The 26,322-nt window shown below is 41.3% G+C and overlaps 1 protein-coding gene across 4 annotated transcripts in view; it reads left to right on the top strand.

Annotated features, from left to right (window-relative positions):
* The first annotated feature begins 1,113 nt into the window (after positions 1-1,113).
* Positions 1,114-26,322, top strand: part of CAMSAP2 (calmodulin regulated spectrin associated protein family member 2) — a 123,763-nt gene continuing 98,554 nt past the window's right edge. The window contains exon 1 of one of the 4 annotated variants that reach the window (XM_036909466.2): positions 1,114-2,002. In XM_036909466.2, the coding sequence (XP_036765361.2) occupies positions 1,864-2,002 (139 nt within the window). In that variant the 5' untranslated portion in view covers positions 1,114-1,863. The remainder of the gene's footprint in view (positions 2,003-26,322) is intronic. The other 3 variants (XM_036909469.2, XM_036909468.2, XM_036909470.2) reach the window with 3 other exon arrangements.

The following is a 26,322-nucleotide window of genomic DNA, read 5'->3' as shown; positions in this document are numbered from 1 at the left end:
TATGTAGTCAGTGGGAAAGACAGACGAGTGATTGATGATACAGTGTGGCAAGTGCCTTGACAGAAATAAGGACAGGACGCTCTGTAAACAGTAGGGAGGCACCCATGTGACAGCCCCGACTAAGAGGGTGTCAGAACTGTCAGGGAAGGCTTCCTGGAAGAAGTGGGAACTGTGAAGCGGCCGACGGCCCAGAATCCAGGAGGACAGGGGGAGCACAGTGGGTAAGGGTGCTGAGCTCTGGGGAACGCAGGACCCTGGGGAGAGCGGACAGTGGCTCTGACAGAATAAAGCCAGAGGTTTGCAGATGCCCGATGATGATGGTGGGTGTCAGCTTGCTTTGTGGAAGAACTTACGCTTCATTTGGATGGGACGGGGAGGCACTGGTGGATGTGCCTCCCGCCTAGAGAGGACGTTTAGGTGGACAGCATCCAGCCAACGCAAAAGCATCTTGATGTTGGGAAATAAACACAGCTTGGAGCTGCACCTTAACACTGATTAAGCCCATGTACGATTTAACGCATTTCACCCCTGTAATTTCAGGCGTATCCTGCGATAACCTGAGGATCTTATTTTTGAAACCAGACTCAGACATGAATCAACAATGAAATCTCGGCAATGCAACTTAAATCTATGACCTTCAGTACTGCATTTAGAATTGGAAAATAATAGTAATGCCTATTTCACAGAATGGATGTGAGAGTTGTGGTAGTTATCACATGAATGTGCTTTGCAAACTATTATCCAACCCTTCGGGTTACTGCGAGTTGTGAAGACGGTTGTGCACGTCGAGTTCGCAGTAATGTGCGTGTCGCATCGCAAGCATTTCTGTCAATACCTGTCCTCTCAACCACGGCGTGGCTAGCCCGTGAAAGCTACTGCAGGCCTCTGCCCCGTCCTTCCCTTTGCTCCGTCAGTTGCGTGAGCCGCTACCGCCCGACGCCGGCGGGGCGGAGGACGCCCACTCTGCCGAGCGCGCCCCGTCCACGGCTGGAGGGTGGCCGCTGCAGCCCGGCGCGGAGGGCGCGAGCCGCGCATGTGCAGTGGGCCCGCGGCGGCGGCCCGGCGGCGGCCCGGCGGCGGGGAGCGGGGCGGGGCCGGAGGGCGCCGAGGCGCATGCTCAGTACCCTCATCTGCTGTCTCCATCCAGTGCCGCAGCCGGAAAACCGCAGCGGCGGCGGCTGACGGGGAGCGACCGAGCTGGCGGCGAAAGGGGAGGAAATACGAGGGCAGAAGTGATACGGCGCGAGCCGAGAGCCCGGATTCACGGCTCTCGCCGACCACCGCTCCGGCTGTCCGCAGGGAGGAAGCCCGGGCGGAGGCGGCGGCGGCCTGGGAGCCGCAGTGATTCTGACGTTTTCCTGGGCTCCGAGCTCGGCGGCCCCGGGCGGCGTCGCGCCGGGGGGAGGCCCCGCGCCCCGCGCGTCCCTCCGCCCACCGGGGCCTGAGGGGCGCCCGCGCCGGGGCCGGGCGGGGGAGGCGGCCTTGCGATGGCGGGGACATTTTCCACAACGTGATTGTTGCCCCCCCTGCAATTCCGGGCCCTTCAGCCCCCACCCTCCTGGGCCCGGCTGACTGAACGCAGACAAAGGGGAGGCGGCCGCGCTCGCACGCGCGCTCGCGGGGCGGGCGGCTCGGAGGGCGCCGGCGAGGGGCGGACGGCCGGGCGGCCGCGGCGCCGCCGCATTCCTATGCCCGGGGGAGGCGGCGGCCCCGGCGGGAGGCGGGCGGCCCGCGGCGCGCACAGCTGAGCTGCTCCCGCGCCGCCGCCCCGACGGGCCTCGCCCCGGCCCTCCCAGGCCCCGCGGCGGCGAGGCCGCACCATGTGAAGGGCAGGGCCGTCCGTCCGAGGCGCCGCCGGGAACGATGGGGGATGCTGCCGACCCCAGGGAGGCGAGGAAGACGTTCATTGTTCCAGCCATCAAGCCCTTCGACCACTATGATTTCTCCAGGGCCAAGATCGCCTGCAATCTGGCCTGGCTGGTGGCCAAAGCCTTTGGGACGGGTAGGTGGCGGCTTCCCTCCCCTCGTGCTCCGTGGGATGTACGCGTCCCGATCCTCGGATCCCCTCCGTGCATGGCTTCCCGTAGGGGTCTAGGGAGGTGGCGGGAGAGCAGGGAGGGACGCCGGGGAGGGCAAGTAAAGCAGGTTTGTTGGTCTCGAATCAAGTGCCCTCGATGGTCAGGTGGGGTTTGGCCAGCGTTCTTTCCTTAAGGAGAGCAAAAGTGTTTTGTTTTGTTTTTTCAGTGAGCTATTTTGTCTTGTTTTTACGTAGGGTGATTTTAATTTGTGGTGTTCCCCTCCGTGTGCCGCATACGTTTTCCCCCTCAGTCCTGACTGTGATTTCACCACCGAGAGATTTGACTTGGTTTCTGTATTATTAGAAGAAGGTGGGTGGCACATAGCACTGTATTGATCTTGACATTTGTAACGATGGCTGCTGTTCAGGCTCCATAGAATATAAGGCGGCCCATGTTGAAGGGCAATACTAATTTTTGTTGTTATTCTTCAGGCCGGTATCATTCTTCCATACACATTTCAGGCTCTGTTAAACCAGTTGTATGTTTTGCTTGCTGATGGTAGGGTGTTATTTTCATTTCAGATTGTCAGTGACACATACTCCTTTTTTTCCAAACGTATTTTGGCTTCTTAAAGTAAGAGAAACAAACACACCCTACTGTGGGAATTTTTTTTAATAGAAGAGTTTTTGAGGGCATGTGCTGTTGACATAATTTGTATAGTGCAGTAGCAATTAAACTCTCTCCTGTTACCCAGTCTTTGCAAAATAACAGGAAAAGGGCCTCCTGTTGTAATTCCTTAGCTGTTGCTTTAGGAGCCCATGTTGTGGAACACCGGAAAAATCAGAGAGCTTTTCATCTGAAGATCCTGCTGGGGTAATGTCATCTAACTTTAAGAATCATTTTGATAGATTTCTGTGACCTAGCTAATAAATGCTGGGTATGTAAGATATTGTTGAAAACTTAACTTGGTATTTACAGACTTTTCTCCAGCTGCTAAATATAAGGTTTTTTTATTTTGTTTTGTTTGGTGTTTTGTTGGAGGTAGGATGGCTTATTTCCACTTTTAGAACTGTGAAAATATGTGGGTTAAGGGCTTAATTCATTCTTAATGCTTAAAAATACACAGCTGAATGTTTTCAGGGCTGCACATTTTAGTTAACTAGCAAATGGATCTCTGTTTGAAAAAGTATTTGAATTAGTTTTGAGGGAAACTTCATATTAACATGATTTTATGTTTATGACAATTCACTTTATTTAAATCCTCATGCTTTGATATGGAAGTAAAAAGGGGTTAAAGGTTTGAAAACTGGCATCAGGAATAAATATAACTTAAAGTCATTTTGAAACAATTTAAATGAAGATTTCTTTGGAACTAAAATGTGTAGAGTAACGTAGGAAGCACAACGTGTTAGTGTATTTTTATTTTCTGGCACTGCTGATGAGCAGTGAGAAATATAGCTGTGTTTTGTTTTAACATAAGCAACATACTGAAATTAATGTCCATTTGGAGGAGAAATGAAAGCTATTTTAAGTATTCAAAAAAGATGGAAAGAGGGAAATTATAGTGTGACCAGTGTGGAAAAGCAATGTGTGCAAAATGGAAGACAGCAGGACTAACAAAAATATTTTCTTTCCTTCTGAAACTGAGGGCATACTTAGAGTACAGATGTCAAAATGTTGCCCTGGATTCACAAAGGTACTAACCAGAAAATGGCCTACTTTCTGGATATATGTCAGGCAGGTTTACTAGATTCTGTACCACTTGAGGAACACATTTGAACACACTTGAAGAAAAGGTAAAGGGAGAAATTGAAGAAAATAAATGAATGGAATCTATTATCAGTGGAATCTGTTGTGTGCCAGGCACTGTGCTAGATGCTTTGCATTAAGTTGTATATTTGGAATTCATAGCAACTCTGTGATCTAGGTAGTGTGTTCCTCATTAAAAAAAAAAAATGGAGATGCCAGTGCATAGAGAACCTAAACAATTTTCCTACTATAGCCCCTTCAGTAAGGGCAGAGATGAGTTTTAATTTGCTGCCTAACTCCAAAGGGTATGGCATTGGTGGGGGCAGGGCATCCCTGTTATGTACCCAGTACTTCAAACACATTGCTTCATTTAATCCTATGGCAACCCTCTAGATAGATATTGTTCTCATTTTGCAGATGAGGGAACAGTTTCAGAGATAATAATTTGCTTGAGATTAAACATCTGGCAAGTGGTGGCTTCTGCATGCCAACTCAGGTCTTGCTGACTCTGAAGTCTGCTCTTTACACCACTCTGCAGAGTAATCCTTTTATCTGCATGTGTGAAAAATGTGCACATAGTACATGTAGAAGGCTTTATATATATTTTTTCTTTAAAGAGTGGGCAGATCTTAGCACACTCTCAGATGGTTTAGATGAGTATTGTTGGTACTTAGTTACATTTGCCTTGGCAACAGTTGGAATGGATAAAAAGAGCATATTTAGAATGGAATGAAAAATTTAGAAGATTGTAAGAGTGACATAGTAACAAGAAATTAATATACATTATTAATATGTTTGTACATGTTATGTTTAATGAATAGTCTTTCAAAGTATAAGTTTATATGGAGTGAACAGAAAAAAAGTAAGGTTTCTCTTTTTTTGGATGTAAATATTCTTGATTTGCAGCAGACACCGTTATCCCATTAATGTTAAGACGGTATATTCCAAAGCTATTACCTAATGGCATTCAGTTAACATTCAAAAAATTTACCCAACTTTAAGTTATGATTTGCTAAAACCACTTTAGCAATGACCTATGAAGTGTTCAGGCACTGATTTACTCTTTTTCCATGAGAAACTTTTAAACTTCTGACATATTAGAAAGTAGTCACTTTTAGAACCATCTGTTGGAAAAGTCATCTAAGTTGATAGAAATCACTTATGAGCATAGAATGAAGTTACTGAATGTAAAAAAATCACTAGCATTATAGTATCTAGAAAGTAGATGGAATATTTACTAAATTTGGTCTTGTGTCAGAGGCTTTGAATCATATTATTATTCTCTACATTACAAAATATTCCAAATAACCCAAGTCTTAATAATTTATTTTGTGGAAGAATGCAGAGTAAGTTTGTTTAGATGAATTTTAATCAATAAATACTCTAAGCAAATTGCAGAAGAGAGGGAGTTAAACTGTGCTGTCTTTCCTTCTGCATTTGAACAGGTTACTCTATTTAAGCAATAATATTGCTGAGTTTGTTTTAAATATTCCGCTCCCTTAAATCTTTCGGGGAAAGTGGTGGGTGTAAAACCTCTTATGATGCTCCTTCTGAATTCTTGAATTTGGAGTTCTTAACATGGAATTTAAGACTCACTTCTAGTGTCAATTTATCATTTCAGCTTTTTCAACTATCATTCTCCCTTTCATACCCTTTAGTGTAGTGATAGGAAATTATTTGCCACTATAAGTACATGTTGTTACATTTCTTTGTGTATTCCAACAGGATTTGTTGTCAGAATCCCATGTAAGTTCTGACATGTTGTTACATTTCTTTGTGTATTTCAACAGGGTTTATTGTCAGAATCCCATGTAAGTTCTGACTCTTAGGCATGTGTGAAGGTTGCGATGGCAGTGGGTGGAAAGGTTTTGCAGGAGTCCAGCTGCCGTATCATGAGAGCCTGAAATGGGGTGGGAATGGTGATAAAGCTGCTAGTATTTATTGAGTACTTAACTGTGTGTCACGCACTTTACATGTATTACCTCGTTTTAATGCTCATGACAGCCTTCCAAGGTAGAAACTGTTAATCATTCCAATTTTACTGATGAGGAAGATGAGGCCCAGAGGTTTAGGGACTCATCCAAAGCCACCTAACTTAGGAATGTGGGGTCTGAACCTCGGGAGAAGTCAACTTAATGGGAAAGAAGCAAAAGATAGAAGATAACGTTGCAGAGATGTAATCTCTAGTATTTCTAAATGACTGAAATTGGGGTTCATGGGAGTGGCTTAAATACAATGGTAATGTATAAGAGGACGAGGTCACCTGAGGTTTTAAGGAGGATGAAGTTACCTGAGCTTTGAGATTTAGTGACTGGGAGGATAAATGGAGGTGTTATTGGCAGAGAGAGAAAGCAGCAAGCTGGAATGGGAAGTCAGCTTTGTTGGAAACCTTGAACTTGTGTCTTGGCCAAATATCTGGGAAATCTAACACAGTAGGTTGCTATAAATGTAGGTATTGAGTATGATAGAGAAGTGAGGCTAGAAATGGCAATTTGGGAATTCTCTGTATAAAGTGTCATGAGACGAGGGAGACAGAATCTGGAGTAGTGAACATTTAGAGTGGTTTTGGTGGGGTGGGGGGAGATCCTGAGGAAAAGAAGGCAGAATTAGAGCAGAGAGTTAGGAAGAAAATTAAGACAGTGTAGTAATACTGAGGCCCTGGAAAGAAAAATTTCAAGGGGAGTGTCCTATTAACAGTGTCAAATGCTACAGGTTTTTAAACTATGCCTTTCATGTAAGAGTTTGTGCCCTAGTAGGGGAGGGAGATAGGATAACTGTGTAACTGTTGTAGTTCAGTAAGTATGTAAGGGCCATGTAACGGACCAGTGATATGTGGAAGGGGCTGGGGGTAGGAGAGGAGGAAAGGGGACACTTTCAGTCTTAGTGATCTGTGAAGGAAGGCCTCTGCAGTGGAGGTGGTAGTTAGACTAGGCCCTGAAGGGAGTTAGCCTGAATGGGAAATAGGCACTGTGGATGGAGGAAATGGTTTGTGTGCAGGTGCAGGAGTGGAGTTTTGAAACCTAGGTAGTGTTAGTGAAACCATGACCAGTTGGATTGGAGGAGGTTTAGGTAATAAGATAGTGGGAGATCTAACGTTAAATGTAAATGGGGATGGAATTGTTTTAAGAGCCAGGTCAGAAATTTTGTATTGACTTAGTAGATAAATAAATAATCCTAAGCACATTGGATTTCAGAAAAATGCTATGACTAATTTGTTTGAACATGTACTTTGTGTTAAGTACAATTTTGAACATTTTTACATGCACTATTTCTTTTAATTCTGAGAACAACCTTATTAAGTAGATGTTATTTTCTTCTACAGTTCTAGAGCAGTTTCCCAATTGCAGAGCAATCGGCTAGATGATTCTTTCTTATGGGGGGCAGTCCTAACATTGCAGGATGTAGCAGCAATCCCTGGCCTCTCCCCACTAGTTGATAGTAGTAGTCCTCACCCCGACTTCCACCCAGTTGTGACAACCAAAAACATCTCCAGACCTTGCCAAATGTCAGTATTAGTAGTGACAAGCTTGGTGCTTTAGCTAACAGTGTTTTCATTTATCACATTTAGCACTTTCCATCCTCTGCCTTACACAGGTTTTTTTTTTTTTAACAAACATTAACTCTTTGTCAGCGTAACTTTTTTTCATTAAGGTATCATTGATATACAAGCTTATGCTCAGGTTTCACATAAGCAACATTGTGGTTACTACATTCCCCCCTATTATCAAGTCCCCACCACATAGCCCATTACAGTCACTGTCCATCAGCATAGTAAGATGCTATAGAGTCACCACTTTCTTCTCTGTGCTATACTTCCTTCCCCATGCCCCTCCCCCATATTATGTGCACTAATCATAATACCCCTTAATCCCCTTCTCCCTCCCTTCCCACCTACCTTCCCCAGCCTCTTTCCCTTTGGTAACTGTTAGTCCAGTCTTGGGTTCTGTGAGTCTGCTGCTGTTTTTGTTCCTTCAGTTTTTGCTTTGTTGTTATACTCCACAGATGAGTGAAATCATTTGGTACTTGTCTTTCTCTGCCTGGCTTATTTTACTGAGCATAATACCCTCTAGCTCCATCCATGTTGTTGCAAATGGTAGGATTTGTTTTCTTCTTATGGCTGAATAATATTCCACTGTGTATATGTACCACATTTTCTTTATCCATTCATCTGTTCATCTACTGATGGCCACTTAGGTTCCTTCCATTTCTTGGCTATTGTAAATAGTGTTGTGATAAACATAGGGGTGCATATGTCCTTTTGAATCTGTGATCCTGTTTTCTTAGGGTGAGTTCCTAGGAGTGGAATTCTTGGGTCAAATGGTATTTCTATTTTTAGTTTTTTGATGAACCTCCATATTGCTTTCCACAATGGTTGAACTAATTTACATTCTCACCAGCAGTGTAGGAGGGTTCCCCTTTCTTCACATCCTCGCCAGCATTTGTTGTTCCTTGTCTTTTGGATGTTGGCCATCCTAACTGGTGTGAGGTGATATCTCATTGTGGTTTTAATTTGCATTTCCCTGATAATTAGTGATGTGGAGCACTTTTCATGTGCCTGTTGGCCATCTGAATTTCTTCTTTAGAGAAGTGTCTGTTCAGATCCTCTGTCCATTTTTTAATCTGGTTATTTGCTTTTTGGGTGTTGAGGCGTGTGAACCCTTTATATATTTTGTATGTCAACCCTTTACCAGATATGTTATTTATGAATATATTCTCCCATACTGTAGAATGCCATTTTGTTCTACTGATGGTGTCCTTTGCTGTACAGAAGCTTTTTAGTTTGATGTAGTCCCATGTGTTCATTTTTGCTTTTGTTTCCCTTGCCCGAGGAGATGCGTTCAGGAAGAAGTTGCTCATGTTTATATTCAAGAGAGTTTTGCCTGTTTTCTTCTAGGAGTTTTATGGTTTCATGACTTACATTCAAGTCTGATCCATTTTGAGTTTACTTTTATGTATGAGTTTAGACAGTAATCCAGTTTCATTCTCTTACATGTAGCTGTCCAGTTTTTATCAGCATAACATTTTACACAGTAGTATTTTTCCAGTTCTGCTACTATGTACCCCTGTTTTTCATGGGGCATTTTCCTAAAATACTCTTTGTCTTAGTTTCCCAACTTGCTGAATAAATATTTGTATGCTGCTTTGAGTTTTTTAGATGAAAAAGAGAACTACTGCTATGAAGATTATAATAATACACCTTCAACTTAAAAAGGCTTTTAGTACATTAAAGTACAAATTAATTATTAGACATCCTGATTTTACATGTATTCAAATGGAAAATAAGAATTTAGTAAATATGATAGTTTGCCCTTTTTATAAAAGAAAGAACAGGTTTAGAGGGGTTAAATAACTTGCCCTTGGTCATCCGTCTTTTGAGTTGTGGAACCAAAATCAGAGTCTAGGTCTTCATGATACTAAAATCTGTATTTTAACCTCCATGCTATACACTTCCTATAGTAGTAGAAGCGAAGGCATAAAGACCTTTCAAATGTAAGTCTTAATTTTTTTTTGCAGAATTTTAAAGTATGTTTCTCTGCAACAGACCTACTTAGATTTGATAAGCTAGTATAGAAATAGGAAATGTATTCAGCATCAGATCAGAGCTCCCCCCTCGGATCTAGTTTACCATGTGTTCCAGCTTACAGATTTTTTCTATTGGTAAATTACAAATAATGATATTTAAATTAAATATTACACACATATATTAGTAGTGACAAGCTTGGTGCTTTAGCTAACAGTGTTTTCATTTATCACATTTAGCACTTTCCACCCTATGCCTTACATAGTTGTTTTTTTTTTTTTTAATAAACATTAACTCTTTTTATCAGCATAACATTTTACACAATAGTATCTTTCCAGTTCTCCTGCTACCACGTACTCCCTTTTCTCATGGAGAATTTCCTAAAGTATTCTTTGTCTTAGTTTCCCTACTCGATGAAAGTATTTGTATACTGCTTTGAGTTCTTTAGATGAAAAACATTGCAAAGTATTATAATTTATCAGTGTCACACTTAAGTAAGCTACTTTTGGATATTCTGTTTTTCATTGTGGAATGGGGTTGTATTTCTTACAATATTTCAAATAATTCTTCTTATTAAAAATATTTTTCACTACGAACTGGGAAAAAGAAAACAGAGGCTAGGAAAACAGCAATAGGAGGAAACTGAACCCCCTCTGTTACCCTCATAGTCGCTTCCTGTGATGCCTAGTGATGTTTATGAAGTACCTGTATCTTATCTTTTTGAGATTAAAAAAAAAATAAATGGAATTCCAGGTAATTGAATTAAGTGTTCTCCTCCCCACTCCATATTTCACAAACCTAATTTCCTGAAAATGTATGTGTATGATCTTAAAAAGTTATACTGAAACTGCCATGTTCCCCTATTCCCAGCCTTCTCCTTCACACTGTTTTCTGTCTCTGAAATGGGAATTGCATGCAGATTTTAAGGACTTTAGGCTCTTGTAATAAAGGACATAGGAAATGTTAGAAATATTTTAAAAGACATTTGTCCTTATGTCTTGTCAATGGGTTTCAGCCCCGGGCAAGTTCACTGTGGATTCAATGAGACCAAAGAAATGATAGTAGAATTTTCTTGGGGGTGAAGTGGTTTATACCTAACTTTATTCCCGCAGTGGTCAGTTACTAGAATCCCGTCCACTCAGAGCAAGTCTGCGTGCAGCAAGCCGGTCTCTGCCTCTGGGCCTCTCTGCCCGCAGCCGTCTTAGTCTGTGTTCCTGGTGCTGCCACCACTCCAGTCTCTGCTCTCCTGCAGCTGTGCCACAGTGTCACCCAGAGCACTGGGCGGAGCTCTTTATATAGAGTCAATAGCAGCGTATTGCCCACACGTATGTAGTGAACTTGCCAACCAGGGCCAGGTGAGAATCCTGGCCACAGGAACCTTTACTTTACCCACACCTTAGCAAAGGAAAGTTTCAGAATAGATGGTTTCATTTTTTTCTGCTGGTATTTTCCATTACTGTTAGATTCTCTTTTTCAACTATCTTGTTTTCCCTCCTGTTTTTTTGATGACATTTGTATAAAGAGGTTGCTGACCTTGTAAAATTTTCTATTTGTATGTTTTATAGACTTCTGCACTTTGTTCCAAAAATAGATTTTGAAACAAATTTTTTTAGTTACTTCCATTTTTTTTTTACATGGATGCTAGAGGTCTTGATTGTAAGTTCTTGAAAATTTACTTTTTGACACTTAAAAATATATTTTGAATAGGTGAGAAAGACACAGATTCAAAACTCAAACTATAAAGATAGATCTAGTGAAAAGTCTCATTCACCTGAACACAGAGCCACTCAGTTTCTGTTATAAGCCAGTTGATATCATCAGTAGTGTGTTTTTCAAAAAATCTCTTGGAGTATACTTAAAAATGGTTAAAATGGTAAATTTTATGTTATGCATATTTTTTTTTCCCCTGGATAATTATTTTTTATTGAAGGGTAGTTGACACACAGTATTACATTAGTTTCAGGTGTACTACACAGTGATTCAACATTTATATACATGATAATTCTAGGTACCAGGTATCACCATACAAAGTTGTTACAATATTTTGACTATATTCCTTATGCTATACATTACATCCTGGTTACTTATTTATTTTACAATTGGAAGTGTGTTTATATATATATATATATATATATATATATATATACACACACACACACATATATATATATATTTTGTGAGGGCATCTCTCATATTTATTGATCAAATGGTTGTTAACAACAATAAAATTCTGTATAGGGGAGTCAATGCTCAATGCACAATTATTAATCCACCCCAAGCCTAATTTTCGTCAGTCTCCAATCTTCTGAGGCATAACAAACAAGTTCTTACATGGAGAACAAATTCTTACATAGTGAATAAGTTACATGGTGAACAGTACAAGGGCAGTCATCACAGAAACTTTCGGTTTTGCTCATGCATTATGAACTATAAACAGTCAGTTCAAATATGAATACTCATTTGATTTTTATACTTGATTTATATGTGGATACCACATTTCTCCCTTTATTATTATTACTTTTAATAAAATGCTGAAGTGGTAGGTAGATACAAGATAAAGGTAGAAAACATAGTTTAGTGTTGTAAGAGAGCAAATGTAGATGATCAGGTGTGTGCCTGTAGACTATGTGTTAATCCAAGCTAGACAAGGGCAATAAAACATCCACGTATGCAGAAGATTTCTCTCAGAAGAGGGGGGGTGAGGTTCTAAGCCTCACCTCTGTTGATCCCCAATTTCTCACCTGATGACCCCCCTGTGACTGTGCCTGTCTTAGGTTGTTCCTCCCTTGAGGAATCTTACCCGTCTCTGGCTAACCAGTCATCTTCCGGGGCCATACAGGGAAATGTAAAGTTGGTAAGTGAGAGAGAAGCCTTATTGTTTGAAAAGGTTAGCTTTTTACTTCTTTGCATATTTATGCCCTGTGGCTTCTATGCCCAGCATTTGTCTTGAGGTATCTTTACCACTTGGAAGAATTATGATACTCAGTAAATTCGATATGAGGCACGAATTCTATTTAAGGGTTGTAATTAGGAAGGAAGAAGAAAAGCTATAGAAGTAGCAGGTGGAAGAAAACACGGGAAGATTGATTATTTCTTTGACATATCTTCTTGTAGAGTAACTTCAGCATGTATAGGTTTTAAACTACTAATTAAATTATGCACACACATTAACATAATAGGAGTATAGTTACATAACCAAAGCATACCTGTAATTACCAGCCATCTCCAGTGAAACCAAGAAAACCAGTTAGGCACCTTAGGCATTTGTGAAAACTTATCTATGATATGGTGGATATTGTCCAACTGAACTTGAACAGTCTGAGAGAAATCAGACAAATTAAAACAACCCATTCCTGGGGACTGTTCACATCCCTTATGTTCTTTTAACAGTAAATAGTCTGTAGTTGTAAGACTTTGGAGCGCTACAATTTGCACTTCTCCTAATTCTTGGTTGAGTTCCAACAGTATAGATCCAGTCAAATTTGTTGTTTTACTGTATGCACAGGCCAGCTTAGATATCTCCTTCTTCATTCCCATGGCAAGTCCAGGAGCTGGTGGGATGAGTGCAGCTACAGCTGTAGCAGCGCGTGGATCTTTGTTGGGGTTTTTTGATGATCATCTTCTGGCATGAGTCTTCCCGAGAGTGCTGATGTTGGAAGTACTTTTTCATATCGTATCTTAGTTCATTTTCGGGGTAGCCCAATTAGGCTTTGATCCTCTGTATAAACACAAACAGACCCTTTGCCTACACTTTTATATGCCCTTTATACCCTTGTGTAGAACTCATTGGAGGTCTCCACACAGGAGCTGCCTTTTTTTTTTTTTTTTTGGTGTCATTAATCTACACTTACATGACGAATATTATGTTTACTAGGCTCTCCCCTATACCAGGTCCCCCCTATAAACCCCTTTACAGTCACTGTCCATCAGCATAGCAAATGTTATAGAATCACTACTTGCCTTCTCTGTGTTATACAGCCCTCCCCTTTCTCCCACCCCCCCATGCATGCTAATCTTAATACCCCCTTACTTCTCTGCCCCCCCTTATCCCTCCCTACCCACCCATCCTCCCCAGTCCCTTTCCCTTTGGTACCTGTTAGTCCATTCTTGAGTTCTGTGATTCTGCTGCTGTTTTGTTCCTTCAGTTTTTCCTTTGTTCTTATATTCCACAGATGAGTGAAATCATTTGGTATTTCTCTTTCTCCTCTTGGCTTGTTTCACTGAGCATAATACCCTCCATCTCCATCCATGTTGCTGCAAGTGGTAGGATTTGCCCTTTTCTTATGGCTGAGTAGTATTCCATTGTGTATATGTACCACTTCTTTTTTATCCATTCATCTATCGATGGACATTTAGGTTGCTTCCAACTCTTGGCTATTGTAAATAGTGCTGCGATAAACATAGGGGTGCACTGGTCTTTCTCATACTTGATTGCTGCATTCTTAGGGTAAATTCCTAGGAGTGCAATTCCTGGGTCAAATGGTAAGTCTGTTTTGAGCATTTTGATGTACCTCCATACTGCTTTCCACAATGGTTGAACTAACTTACATTCCCACCAGCAGTGTAGGAGGGTTCCCCTTTCTCCACAGCCTCGCCAACATTTGTTGTTGTTTGTCTTTTGGATGGCAGCCATCCTTACTGGTGTGAGGTGATACCTCATTGTAGTTTTTATTTGCATTTCTCTGACAATTAGCGATGTGGAGCATCTTTTCATGTGTCTGTTGGCCATCTGTATTTCTTTTTTGGAGAACTGTCTGTTCAGTTCCTCTGCCCATTTTTTAATTGGGTTATTTGTTTTTTGTTTGTTGAGGCATGTGAGCTCTTTATATATTCTGGACGTCAAGCCTTTATCGGATGTGTCATTTTCAAATATATTCTCCCATACTGTAGGGTTCCTTTTTGTTCTATTGATGGTGTCCTTTGCTGTACAGAAGCTTTTCAGCTTAATATAGTCCCACTTGTTCATTTTTGCTGTTGTTTTCCTTGCCCGGGGAGATATGTTCAAGAAGAGGTCACTCATGTTTATGTCTAAGAGGTTTTTGCCTATGTTTTATTCCAAGAGTTTAATGGTTTCATGACTTACATTCAGGTCTTTGATCCATTTTGAGTTTACTTTTGTATATGGGGTTAGACAATGGTCCAGTTTCATTCTCCTACATGTAGCTGTCCAGTTTTGCCAGCACCATCTGTTGAAGAGACTGTCATTTCCCCATTGTATGTCCATGGCTCCTTTATCAAATATTAATTGACCATATATATCTGGGTTAATGTCTGGATTCTCTAGTCTGTTCCATTGGTCTGTGGCTCTGCTCTTGTGCCAGTACCAAATTGTCTTGATTACTGTGGCTTTATAGTAGAGCTTGAAGTTGGGGAGTGAGATCCCTCCTACTTTATTCTTCTTTCTCAGGATTGCTTTGGCTATTCAGGGTTTTGGTGTTTCCATATGAATTTTTGAATTATTTGTTCCAGTTCATTGAAGAATGTTGCTGGTAGTTTCATAGGGATTGCATCAAATCTGTATATTGCTTTGGGCAGGATGGCCATTTTGACGATATTAATTCTTCCTAGCCACGAGCATGGGATGAGTTTCCATCTGTTAGTGTCCCCTTTAATTTCTCTTAAGAGTGACTTGTAGTTTTCAGAGTACAAGTCTTTCACTTCTTTGGTTAGGTTTATTCCTAGGTATTTTATTTTTTTTGATGCAATTGTGAATGGAGTTGTTTTCCTGATTTCTCTTTCTGTTGGTTCATTGTTAGTGTATAGGAAAGCCACAGATTTCTCTGTATTGATTTTGTATCCTGCTACTTTGCTGTATTCCGATATCAGTTCTAGTAGTTTTGGGGTGGAGTCTTTAGGGTTTTTTATGTACAGTATCATGTCATCTGCAAATAGTGACAGTTTAACTTCTTCTTTACCAATCTGGATTCCTTGTATTTTTTTGTTTTGTCTGATTGCCGTGGCTAGGACCTCCAGTACTATGTTAAATAACAGTGGAGAGAGTGGGCATCCCTGTCTAGTTCCCGATCTCAGAGGAAATGCTTTCAGCTTCTCGCTGTTCAATATAATGTTGGCTGTGGGTTTATCATAGATGGCCTTTATTATGTTGAGGTACTTGCCCTCTGTTCCCATTTTGCTGAGAGTTTTTATCATGAATGGATGTTGAACTTTGTCAAATGCTTTTTCAGCATCTATGGAGATGATCATGTGGTTTTTGTCTTTCTTTTTGTTTATGTGGTGGATGATGTTGATGGACTTTTGAATGTTGTACCATCCTTGCATCCCTGGGATGAATCCCACTTGGTCATGGTGTATGATCCTTTTGATGTATTTTTGAATTCGGTTTGCTAATATTTTGTTGAGTATTTTTGCATCTACGTTCATCAGGGATATTGGTCTGTAGTTTTCTTTTTTGGTGGGGTCTTTGCCTGGTTTTGGTATTAGGGTGATGTTAGCTTCATAGAATGAGTTTGGGAGTATCCCCTCCTCCTCTATTTTTTGGAAAACTCTAAGGAGAATGGGTATTATGTCTTCCCTGTATGTCTGATAAAATTCCAAGGTAAATCCATCTGGCCCGGGGGTTTTGTTCTTTGGTAGTTTTTTGATTACCGCTTCAATTTCGTTGCTGGTAATTGGTCTGTTTAGATTTTCTGTTTCTTCCTGGGTCAATCTTGGAAGGTTATATTTTTCTAGGAAGTTGTCCATTTCTCCTAGGTTTCCCAGTTTGTTAGCATATAGGTTTTCATAGTATTCTCTAATAATTCTTTGTATTTCTGTGGGGTCCGTCGTGATTTTTTTCCTTTCTCGTTTCTGATACTGTTGATTTGTGTTGACTCTTTTCTTCTTAATAAGTCTGGCTAGAGGCTTATCTATTTTGTTTATTTTCTCGAAGAACCAGCTCTTGGTTTCATTGATTTTTGCTATTGTTTTATTCTTCTCAATTTTATTTATTTCTTTTCTGATCTTTATTATGTCCCTCCTTCTGCTGACCTTAGGCCTCATTTGTTCTTCTTTTTCCAATTTCGATAATTGTGACATTAGACCATTCATTTGGGCTTGTTCTTCCTTTTTTAAATATGCTTGGATTGCTATATACTTTCCTCTTAAGACTACTTTTGCTGTGTCCCACAGAAGTTGGGTCTTAGTGTTGTTGTTGTCGTTTGTTTCCATATATTGCTGGATCTCCATTTTGATTTTGGTCATTGATCCATTGATTATTTAGGAGCGTGTTGTTTAGCCTCCATGTGTTTGTGAGCATTTTTGCTTTCTTTGTACAGTTTATTTCTAGTTTTATGCCTTTGTGGTCCGAAAAGTTGGTTGGTAGTATTTCAATCTTTTGGAATTTACTGAGGCTCTTTTTGTGGCCTAGTATGTGGTCTATTCTGGAGAAGGTTCCATGTGCACTTGAGAAGAATGTATATTCTGTTGCTTTTGGATGTAGAGTTCTATAGATGTCTATTAGGTTCATCTGCTCTACTGTGTTGTTCAGTGCTTCCGTGTCCTTACTTATTTTCTTCCCGGTGGATCTATCCTTTGGGGTGAGTGGTGTGTTGAAGTCTCCTAGAATAATGCATTGCAGTCTATTTCCCCCTTTAGTTCTGTTAGTATTTGTTTCACATATGCTGGGGCTCCTGTGTTGGGTGCATATATATTTAGAATAGTTATATCCTCTTGTTGGACTGAGCCCTTTATCATTAGGTAGTGTCCTTCTTTATCTCTTGTTACTTTCTTTGTTTTGAAGTCTATTTTGTCTGATATTAGTACTGCAACCCCTGCTTTCTTCTCACTGTTGTTTGCCTGAAATATGTTTTTCCATCCCTTGACTTTTAGTCTGTACATGTTTTTGGGTTTGAGGTGAGTTTCTTGTAAGCAGCATATAGATGGGTCTTGCTTTTTTATCCATTCTATTACTCTGTGTCTTTTGGTTGGTGCATTCAGTCCATTAACATTTAGGGTGACTATTGAAAGATATGTACTTATTGCCATTGCAGGCTTTAAATTTGTGGTTACCAAAGGTTCAAGGTTAGCCTCTTTAGTATCTTACTTCCTAACTTAGTTCGCTTATTGAGCTGTTATATACGCTGTCTGGAGATTCTTTTCTTCTCTCCCTTCTTATTCCTCCTCCTTGATTCTTCATATGTTGGGTGTTTTGTTCTGTGCTCTTTCTAGGAGTGCTCCCATCTAGAGCAGTCCCTGTAAGACGTCGTGTAGAGGTGGTTTGTGGGAAGCAAATTCCCTCAGCTTTTGTTTGTCTGGGAATTGTTTAATCCCTCCATCATATTTGAATGATAGTCGTGCTGGATACAGTATCCTTGGTTCAAGGCCCTTCTGTTTCATTGCATTTAATATATCATGCCATTCTCTTCTGGCCTGTAGGGTTTCTGTCGAGAAGTCTGATGTTAGCCTGATGGGTTTTCCTTTATAGGTGACCTTTTTCTCTCTAGCTGCCTTTAAAACTCTTTCCTTGTCCTTGATCTTTGCCATTTTAATTATTATGTGTCTTGGTGTTGTCTTCCTTGGATCAGTTCTGTTGGGGGTTCTGTGTATTTCCGTGGTCTGTTCGATTATTTCCTCCCCCATTTGGGGAAGTTTTCAGCAATTATTTCTTCCAAGATACTTTCCATCCCTTTTCCTCTCTCTTCTTCTTCTGGAACCCCTATAATACGGATATTGTTCCTTTTTGATTGTTCACACAGTTCTCTTAATATTGTTTCATTCCTGGAGATCCTTTTGTCTCTCTCTCTGTCAGCTTGTATGCATTCCTGTTCTCTGGTTTCAGTTCCATCAATGGCCTCTTGCATCCTATCCATTCTGCTTATAAACCCTTCCAGAGTTTGTTTCATTTCTGCAATCTCCTTTCTGGCATCTGTGATCTCCCTCCGGACTTCATCCCATTTCTCTTGCGTATTTCTCTGCATCTCTGTCAGCATGTTTATGATTCTTATTTTGAATTCTTTTTCAGGAAGACTGGTTAGGTCTGTCTCCTTCTCTGGTGTTGTCTGTGTGATCTTTGTCTGCCTGTAGCTTTGCCTTTTCATGGTGATAGGAATAGTCTGCAGAGCTGGGACGAGTGACGGCTGGAAGAACTTCCCTTCTTGCTGGTTTGTGGCCCTTCTGTCCTGGGAGAACAGCGACCTCTAGTGGCTTGTGCTGGGTAGCTGCGCGCAGACAGGGCTTCTGCTTCCTGCCGGGCTGCTATGGAGTTAATCTCCGCTGTTGCTGTGGGCGTGGCCTGGCTCGGGCAGCTGCTCCAAAATGGTGGAGTCGGGTTGGAGGGGTGTGGCCGGGAGGCTATTTATCTCCGTAAGGGGCCTCCCTGCTCCCTGCAGCCCAGGGGTTAGGGTGCCCAGAGATCCCCGGATTCTCTACCTCTGGATTAAGTGTCCTACCCTGCCCCTTTAAGACTTCCAAAAAGCAGCCTCCAAAACAAAACAACGACCACAAAAAAAAAAAAATTTTTTTTTAATTAAAAAAAATAACATAAAAAATGGCTGCTCGTTTTTCTTTATTCTCCAGCGTCAGCCTCAGGCATCTGGCATCTGGTCACTGGTCTTGCTGCCCTGTTTCCCTAGTATTGGGGTCCCTATCCCTTTAAGACTTCCAAAAAGCGCTCGCCAAAACAAAACAGAAAAAAAAAACAAAAAAAAATGGCCGCTCGCTTTTCTTATGTCCTCCGACGCTAAGCCTCCGGTGCCCGCTCACTGTTCTTGCTGCCCTGTTTCCCTAGCATCCAGGACCCCCCGCATGCACTGTGTCTGCACTCTGGCCCGGATGGCTGGGGCTGGGTGCTCGGCAGTCCTGGGCTCCGTCTCCCTCCCGCTCTGCCTGCTCTTCTCCCGCCGGGAGCTGGGGGGAGGCGCGCTCGGCTCCCGCGGGGCCGGGGCTTGTATCTTACCCGCTTTACGAGGCACTGGGTTCTCGCAGGTGCGGATGTGGTCTGGATGGTGTCCTGTGTCCTCTGGTCTTTATTCTAGGAAGAGTTGTCTTTGTTATATTTTCATAGATATATGTGGTTTTGGGAGGAGATTTCCGCTGCTCTACTCACGCCGCCATCTTGGCTCCTCCCTCACCTATGTTTTATAAACTATAAACTATGCTTCTTTTAGAATAGAAGTTAATAGTCTAGAAAGTCAAAGCACATTACACTGAGGTAAAGGCAAGGTGGGATAAATGCTATGTTCTTGCCCTTCACTGGGGGGAAATTGGACCAAACAGAATGGATCACCAGCCCCCCAAAATCTGAAAAGGTGTGAAGAGTAGTGAGAAAGAGCATTCTGAGTAGAGTGACCAGAATGTGCCAAGTCAGGGCTGTTGAAGCGGGCATGGGTTCCAGGAACCGAATGTGGTTGGCACGAACACCCACCGCCAGGAGACAGTCATGGCCAGGGGCACCACTTTCCTCTAGGTCAGAGGAGGGGTTTTACTCCTTAAAGAAGTTGGAAGTCATTGAAAACCCTAGGGTTCGATGGTAGCGTGTGTGACAAGATCAAATTTGCTTGTGGGCGATAAATAGATTCTGGCTAGAGTAGAAAATGGGGTACACTAGGGTTAATAGTGGATGTGTGAAGACAAAATTAAGGGTAAATGCAGTAATTCAGATGAAAAGTGCTGATAGCCTGGACAAAAGATATGAGAGTTGAGATTGTGAGAAGGGTGTGGATTTGGGGGTTAAGGGAGAGGGAGGCATTGATGATGACTCCTAGGTTTCTGGCTTGTGCAACTAGATGGATGGTGATATAGTTCATTGATGTAGGGAACATTGGAAGATGATTAAATTTAGGGGAAAAGATTGATTTGGGGCATTTAGAGGTTTTTTAACTTTTTCAGCATAATTTCAAAGATACAAGAATAGTACAGAGAACTCCCCAACACCCTTCGTTTCCCATTTGTTTTATCATTCTCTCTCCCTTTACCTCCCTCCCCACCAATACTTGTGTGCATACACATATATAACATTTTCTGAACTGTTTGAGAATGCATTAGAGACATTGTGCCCCCTACCTCTAAATGCTTAGGTCTGTCTGCTAAAATGAAGGATAACTCTCTTATGTAATCTCAGTAAAATTATAAAAATCAAGAAATTTAACTTCGATACAATATTATTATCTAATCCACAGTCCATAATCAAATTTGCCAGTTGTCTTAATGTCCATTATAACCCCCCCTTTCCTCCCGCCCCCGCCATTCCAAGACCCAAGTCAGAATCATGCATTGCATTTAATTGACTTGTCTCTTTAGTGTCCTTTAACGTGGAATAATTCTTCTGTGTCTGTCTTTGTCTTTCATGATTTTGACACTTTGGAAGACTGAGCACTGGAGCTGCGTGCTGAGTGGGGCATCAGGCGTCCTGCCTTGCAGTGTCTTGGCCTTCCTTTGCCGAATCTGTCTGTGTTTCCGGGACAAGCAGGCAGCTCTCTGCAGGACCCAGCAGGGCCACCTCTCTCCTGTGTTCCTCTGCCTGCCCTGGGTGGGCCCTCGCTCGCCAGATGTCTCTTTTGGTGGCTAGTCCAGGATGCTGGTGCGATCCTGGCATGGGGGCTGGCAGTGCCCCAGCAGGAGTACCTGGACTGTGGGAAGAAAGCGCACAGACGCTTGCCAGCGACAAGAGCTGGTGGGGATTCAGGAACTGGAGACCGTTTCCCAACTCCTCCCCCTGCCCTCTGGGGCCACTCCATCTTCTTCAGCTTTCTTCTTTCCTGTCCTTTTCCCTTCTCTTCCTCCCCTCCTTCCTTCCCTCCCTGTTCTCTGGCCGCACCACGCGTACTCCCTCCCCACCACTACTGCCACTACCACCACCTGGCTTCACCAACAACACAAGTACCATGCTGTCCCCCTGCACAGCACCATCCCTGCGTTCCACAGGCACTTGGCAGGAGCGCCCGGGAGGCACCCAGAGACAGGCCAGGCAGCCCCAGAGGAGAGACATTCGGATAGAAGAGAGTTTCCTTTCCCTCTGTTCCTCCCATGATGGGACAATTTGGCATCCACTTCTCAGCACCCAAAAAATGCCTGAGCCTATAGTGTTAATTTTTTCCCTTATTAAGATGTATTTTTATCTTTTTTTTTTTTTTTGAGAGGGCATCTCATATTTATTGATCAAATGGTTGTTAACAACAATAAAATTCTGTATAGGGGAGTCAATGCTCAATGTACAATCATTAATCCACCCTAAGCCTAATTCTCGTCAGTCTCCAATCTACTGAAGCATAACGAACAAGTTCTTACATGGTGAACAAGTTCTTAAGATGTATTTTTATCTTATAAAAGCAATAAGCTAAGTTATTTTGTTGAATGTTCCTCAGTTTGTGTTTGTCTAGTGTGTCTTATGGTTAGATTCAAGCTGTGCAAATCTGTCAGAACTGCCGCAGAAGAGACGCTGTATCCTCTTTGGTAAACTGCACCAGGAGGCCCGTAATCTTTATTCCAGCGTCGGTGATGTTAACTTTTTCACTTGGCTAAAGTGGTATATGTCACTTTTCTCCATTATAAAATTAGTATTACCCCACTTTTAATTAATAAATAACTTACAGGGAGGTAATTTGAAATATCCTGTTCCTCACACTTGTTTTCACAATTTGAGTGTCCAGTGGCGATTCTTCTTTGAGTCAGTTTTACTGTGGATTATTAGTGTCACTTCCCCCATTTATTAGTTGGTATTCTCCCACAAGGAAGAACTTTTCCTTCTTTCTCTGTTACTTATTTTTTCATTTATTTATTTATAATAATAATGATGGACTTGTTGATTCTTGTTTTATTCAATGGGTTATAATCCTTTATTACTGTTATTTAGTTTGATTTTCAAATTGTCCCAGATTTGGCCAGTGGATCTCCTTTCAGCTGGATCCTGTGTCCTTTTGACACGGCTCTGTCATCTGTTAGCATTTCCTTACTTTCTGGTGTGCACATACACACACATAAATACATACAAATATGTTCTTAGCTCATCTTGTCCTTTTCCTGCTCCAGCCCTGGAAACAGCTATCTCTTCAAGACCCTTGGTTCCTTTTAGTGGGGAGGGTATTAGAAACCAAGATATAGGTCCAGGGCTCTCTAGGCTTCTTGCTGCCGGGTTTAGCAGACAGCTAGGACATGGAGACTTGCATATATATGACATACAGCAGCAACTATATATATATATATATAGAGAGAGAGAGAGAGAGAGAGAGACAAGGACAGAAAGTGCCGTGTGTTCGTGCTGACACTTCCCATTTCAGTCCAGCACCACAGTGTTCCTTCTGGTCTTTCTTCTTTCCGTGTTTGCAACGCTGCTAGTCACTGAGAAACTTGGCTCCCACTTTGAAGTTTGTGACATCCAGGTGACGAGTAGATCTGGACCTCAGGAGAGGCGCATTAGTTTCAGGGGAGTGGGAGGAGTGGGGGAGGCAGTAGCCCAGGAATGCTGTGTAGCATGGGAGCTGTTATTTGGTAAGTGGGGGCAAGAGGGAGCTAACTTGCATTTGGCATCTTCTTTGAAGGCAAAGCTTTGTATGGAGGTACTTTATGTTCTTCTTAGTAAATATTTGAGTGCCTGCTGTGCTCCAGGCACTGTTCTAGGTGCTAGTGACACAGGATGGGGAAGTATCCGGCTCTCCTTGAAGTTCTGTTACAGTGGGAGGAGGCAGAAATAAGCAGGCATAAATATTGAGAAAGTAGTGACAGTTATATAGAGAATTAAACTAGGAGGGCTGTTTAGGTGGTTAGGGAAGGTATGTCTGAGGAGACGACATTTAACTGAGATCTGAATGGAATGAACCGCCCATGTGAGGGTTAAAAGGCGGAACATTAGTGGCGAAAGGAACAGCTAATGCACAGGCCAAAAGGCGTGAACCTGGCATATTGTAGCAGCAGAAAAGACTAGGGCATTTAGAGCATAGTAGGCGAAGGGGGGGGTGGTGGCGGGGGTGGGGGGAGGTAAGCACATCGCAGGGTGTGGGGAAACTTGAACTCAGAGAATATGACTCCTCTCAGATCCTGCAATAAGTAAGTGGTAGAATTAAACTCATCTTTTTAAATCCAAAGCCCTAGTTTTCCGTATATGATGCTGCTTCCTAATGGTTTTGAATGTAGGTTAACTGAGAAACTGTTTGATAGTGAGGGTTTTACTTTTTTGCAGAAGTAAAGAGTGGCCTAGGAGAAAATGCTAAACGTTTTTCAAAACATGTACAAGGAGTATATGATTACTTGCTCAGAATCTGTGAGTTGAGTGGAAGTTTGAAATCTGGGAGTCCTCTCAGGGCAAGGCTAATGACTGAAAAAAATTTTCAGTAACATTTTCATTTATCAGATACTTATTGAGTGTTACTGTGTACTAGGCACTAAGGTACTGGGGATTTATATCACTGAAAAAGAGACATGGTCCTTGCCCTCTGGTCATATGTGAGGGTGCTTATTTTAGTACATCCTCGTCAACAGTAGGTTTTAAAAAAAGAATTTGCCAATCTGATAAGCAGGAATGTTTTCTCATTGTAACTTTCTGTGATTATTCTTACTAGGTCTTTTTTTTCATGTTTTGACCATTTTTATGTCTCTTGGTTCATTTTGAGTTCAAGGTCTATGGCTTACTTTCATTTGGGAGTGTCTGAAACTCATGAATTCTGTCTTAGTAATTATTATAGAGATAATTTTTTAGGTTTGGAAAATAAGGCAGTGCTTCCATGATTGAGTGTAGTGATATTTCTAAAATGCATTCCTCTCTTATCCCATGACCCTTCATTGTTTTAAAGAAATTTGTATCATTTGCTGGCCTATGGATGCAACCAGTAGCTAACCCAGCTTTATAGAAAATTGCCTTGAAGCAATACTGTCTCTACTCTCTCTACTTGTATCTCAAGCATTTCGGGTGATTGTTAATTTCAAAACTTAGATCTAGTCAGGATTTATAATAACATGATTGAGGTAGGTTCTGTTTAAGTCTTGGTGCACAAGAAAAACTTGTCTCTTTGCAATTCTAGGAGTCGTGTTTTACTCACCCATTACTTGTGTATTTATTTTCTTACCTTTTGTGCTCTGAAGGTAAAGGAGAGGACAAGACCTCTTATCTTTAGTTTTTGCCTTATTTTCTAAATTGCTGTTTCAGTTCATTTGTTTTAAAATGTAACACAATTCCAAACTTAAAAAAACTGATAGTCTTGTATTTTGGCAAAGTCTCTTAAGCATATTTAGTTCTTGAAGACTTCTTTTTAAAAGTGACCTATTTTACATTACTCCATATACAGTTTTGCATTCTTTTGGGGGTGGAAAAGTCTGTGTTTATCATATTCTTGAAACATTCTTTGACTTGCTGTGGATCCTTTCCCTTTTCCTTGCACTGGGATCTTTTTAAAATTGACGCTTCCATAACTTAGGCTTGTGAGTAAGCCATAATGAGATGGAAGGTTGCCCCTGAGCTGTATGTCTTCTTTCTATCTAGTCTTGTGGTCCTGGCAAACCATTGTTATTTTTTAATCTGTTTAGCTAGATTGTGAAGAGCCAGGGCTCTGCTTTTATCAACTTTGTACCCATGGGTGAAAGAACCTTTCTGGGGTTCCTTACTAATAAGGTAAAATAAATGGGGACAAGAGGATTGTTACTATTGAATAGCAGAATGCATGTTTGGAATTGTGCCCAACACATAAAGGCCCTTAATAAGTATCAGTGTATTCCTAGTATCTGTGTATTTTCTGATTTGCCAGTTTCACCAAGTTGTTATAAAGATCATGTGTGAGAATAGATGTGAAAGCACTTAGTGTACATGATTATAGAGAATTTCGTAGTCCTGATAATGAGCACTTTTGTTTACACAGCTCATGTTTAGATACCAAGTCACCTATCTTAATCACTTTTTTATTGTTAGAGGAAATAAGACTCTATTATGTATACATATTATAATAATTATCTTAAAACCAAGTAATTTCCCTTTTAGAGTTGTTCTACTAAATAGCTTCTATTTAGTTTCTGTGATGCTAAAATTTAAATGAGTACCAACATTGTTTTCTGTAGTTTACAGCTGAAGTTATGTATCATGCTGAGGCAGCTATTAAGGCTGGCTCACTACTGGTTAATGCAGCTATGAAGGAAGGAAAGTGTTTTCAGTTACTAAGTGAGGATGATATTTTTAAACGTCACCCAAATTCACAAATTAATACATCTACTCTTGACCTCTTTCTAGAATCCTATATCCCCGGCTGCTTTTTGAATATTTCCACTTGGATATTTTTGCTGTTTCAAACTCAACATCTCTGAGTTCATGATCTTGCTTTCAGAATTAGTGCCCTCTCTGATTTTCTTTTTACTATTAATGATACTATCATTTCCCGGGTTGGGCTTGATCATCTTTGATTGATTGCCATCCTGACCCCCTCTCTTTGCTTTATTCCTGGGTCCTTTTGGGCTTCTTTTTAGTAGTCTCTTTTGTCATTCACTTCCTGTTTTCTCTGCTGCCTTCCAACTTCATTTCCTTCCCTCTGTACCCTTCCATCTCTGATTTTTATCACCATATTGAGTACCAAAGTAATGGTCCCCAGACATCATTCTTAATGTGTTACTCTCCTTTAAAACTGTTATTTTTAAAGCAATTAAATAAAGCAGTTCCTTTTTAGCTATTATATATAGGCCTCATGTTTAAGAGAGAGCTTTCTTTCAAATGTTATCCCAGCTTTACCTCTCACATCTCTCCTTCGCGAACCCTTTTCTCCACCCAGTGGTTCAGTGTCGTGTCTCTTCATATTGTCCTTGATCTCCTTCTCTTTTTCTGTTTAGAAAGCCTCTTTTTTTCCTGCTTATACAAATTCTGCCCATTCTTCCTGTTTCTTTAACATGAAGTCATGTCAGCCCACTGTTATGCTTCCTCCTCTGAACTTAAGGACTTCATTTCTTTAATTTGGTGCTTAATCATTTACTGCTTAGTATTGTCTCCAAATTCTGACTTGCTTAACTTCACTTGTCTGCCTAGTCTTTTGTTAGATTAAGGGCTCCTTGAAGATAAGAATTATTTCTGATTCCTTGAATTTCCCAGAACCATGCTGGTATATAAAATGAACATGCAATAATCACTATAAT

This window comes from Manis pentadactyla, chromosome 9, assembly GCF_030020395.1.
Source record: "Manis pentadactyla isolate mManPen7 chromosome 9, mManPen7.hap1, whole genome shotgun sequence".
Lineage (NCBI taxonomy): Eukaryota > Metazoa > Chordata > Mammalia > Pholidota > Manidae > Manis > Manis pentadactyla.
Note: the sequence above shows the minus strand (reverse complement) of the source record. Positions and strands in the feature narration are given on the sequence as shown.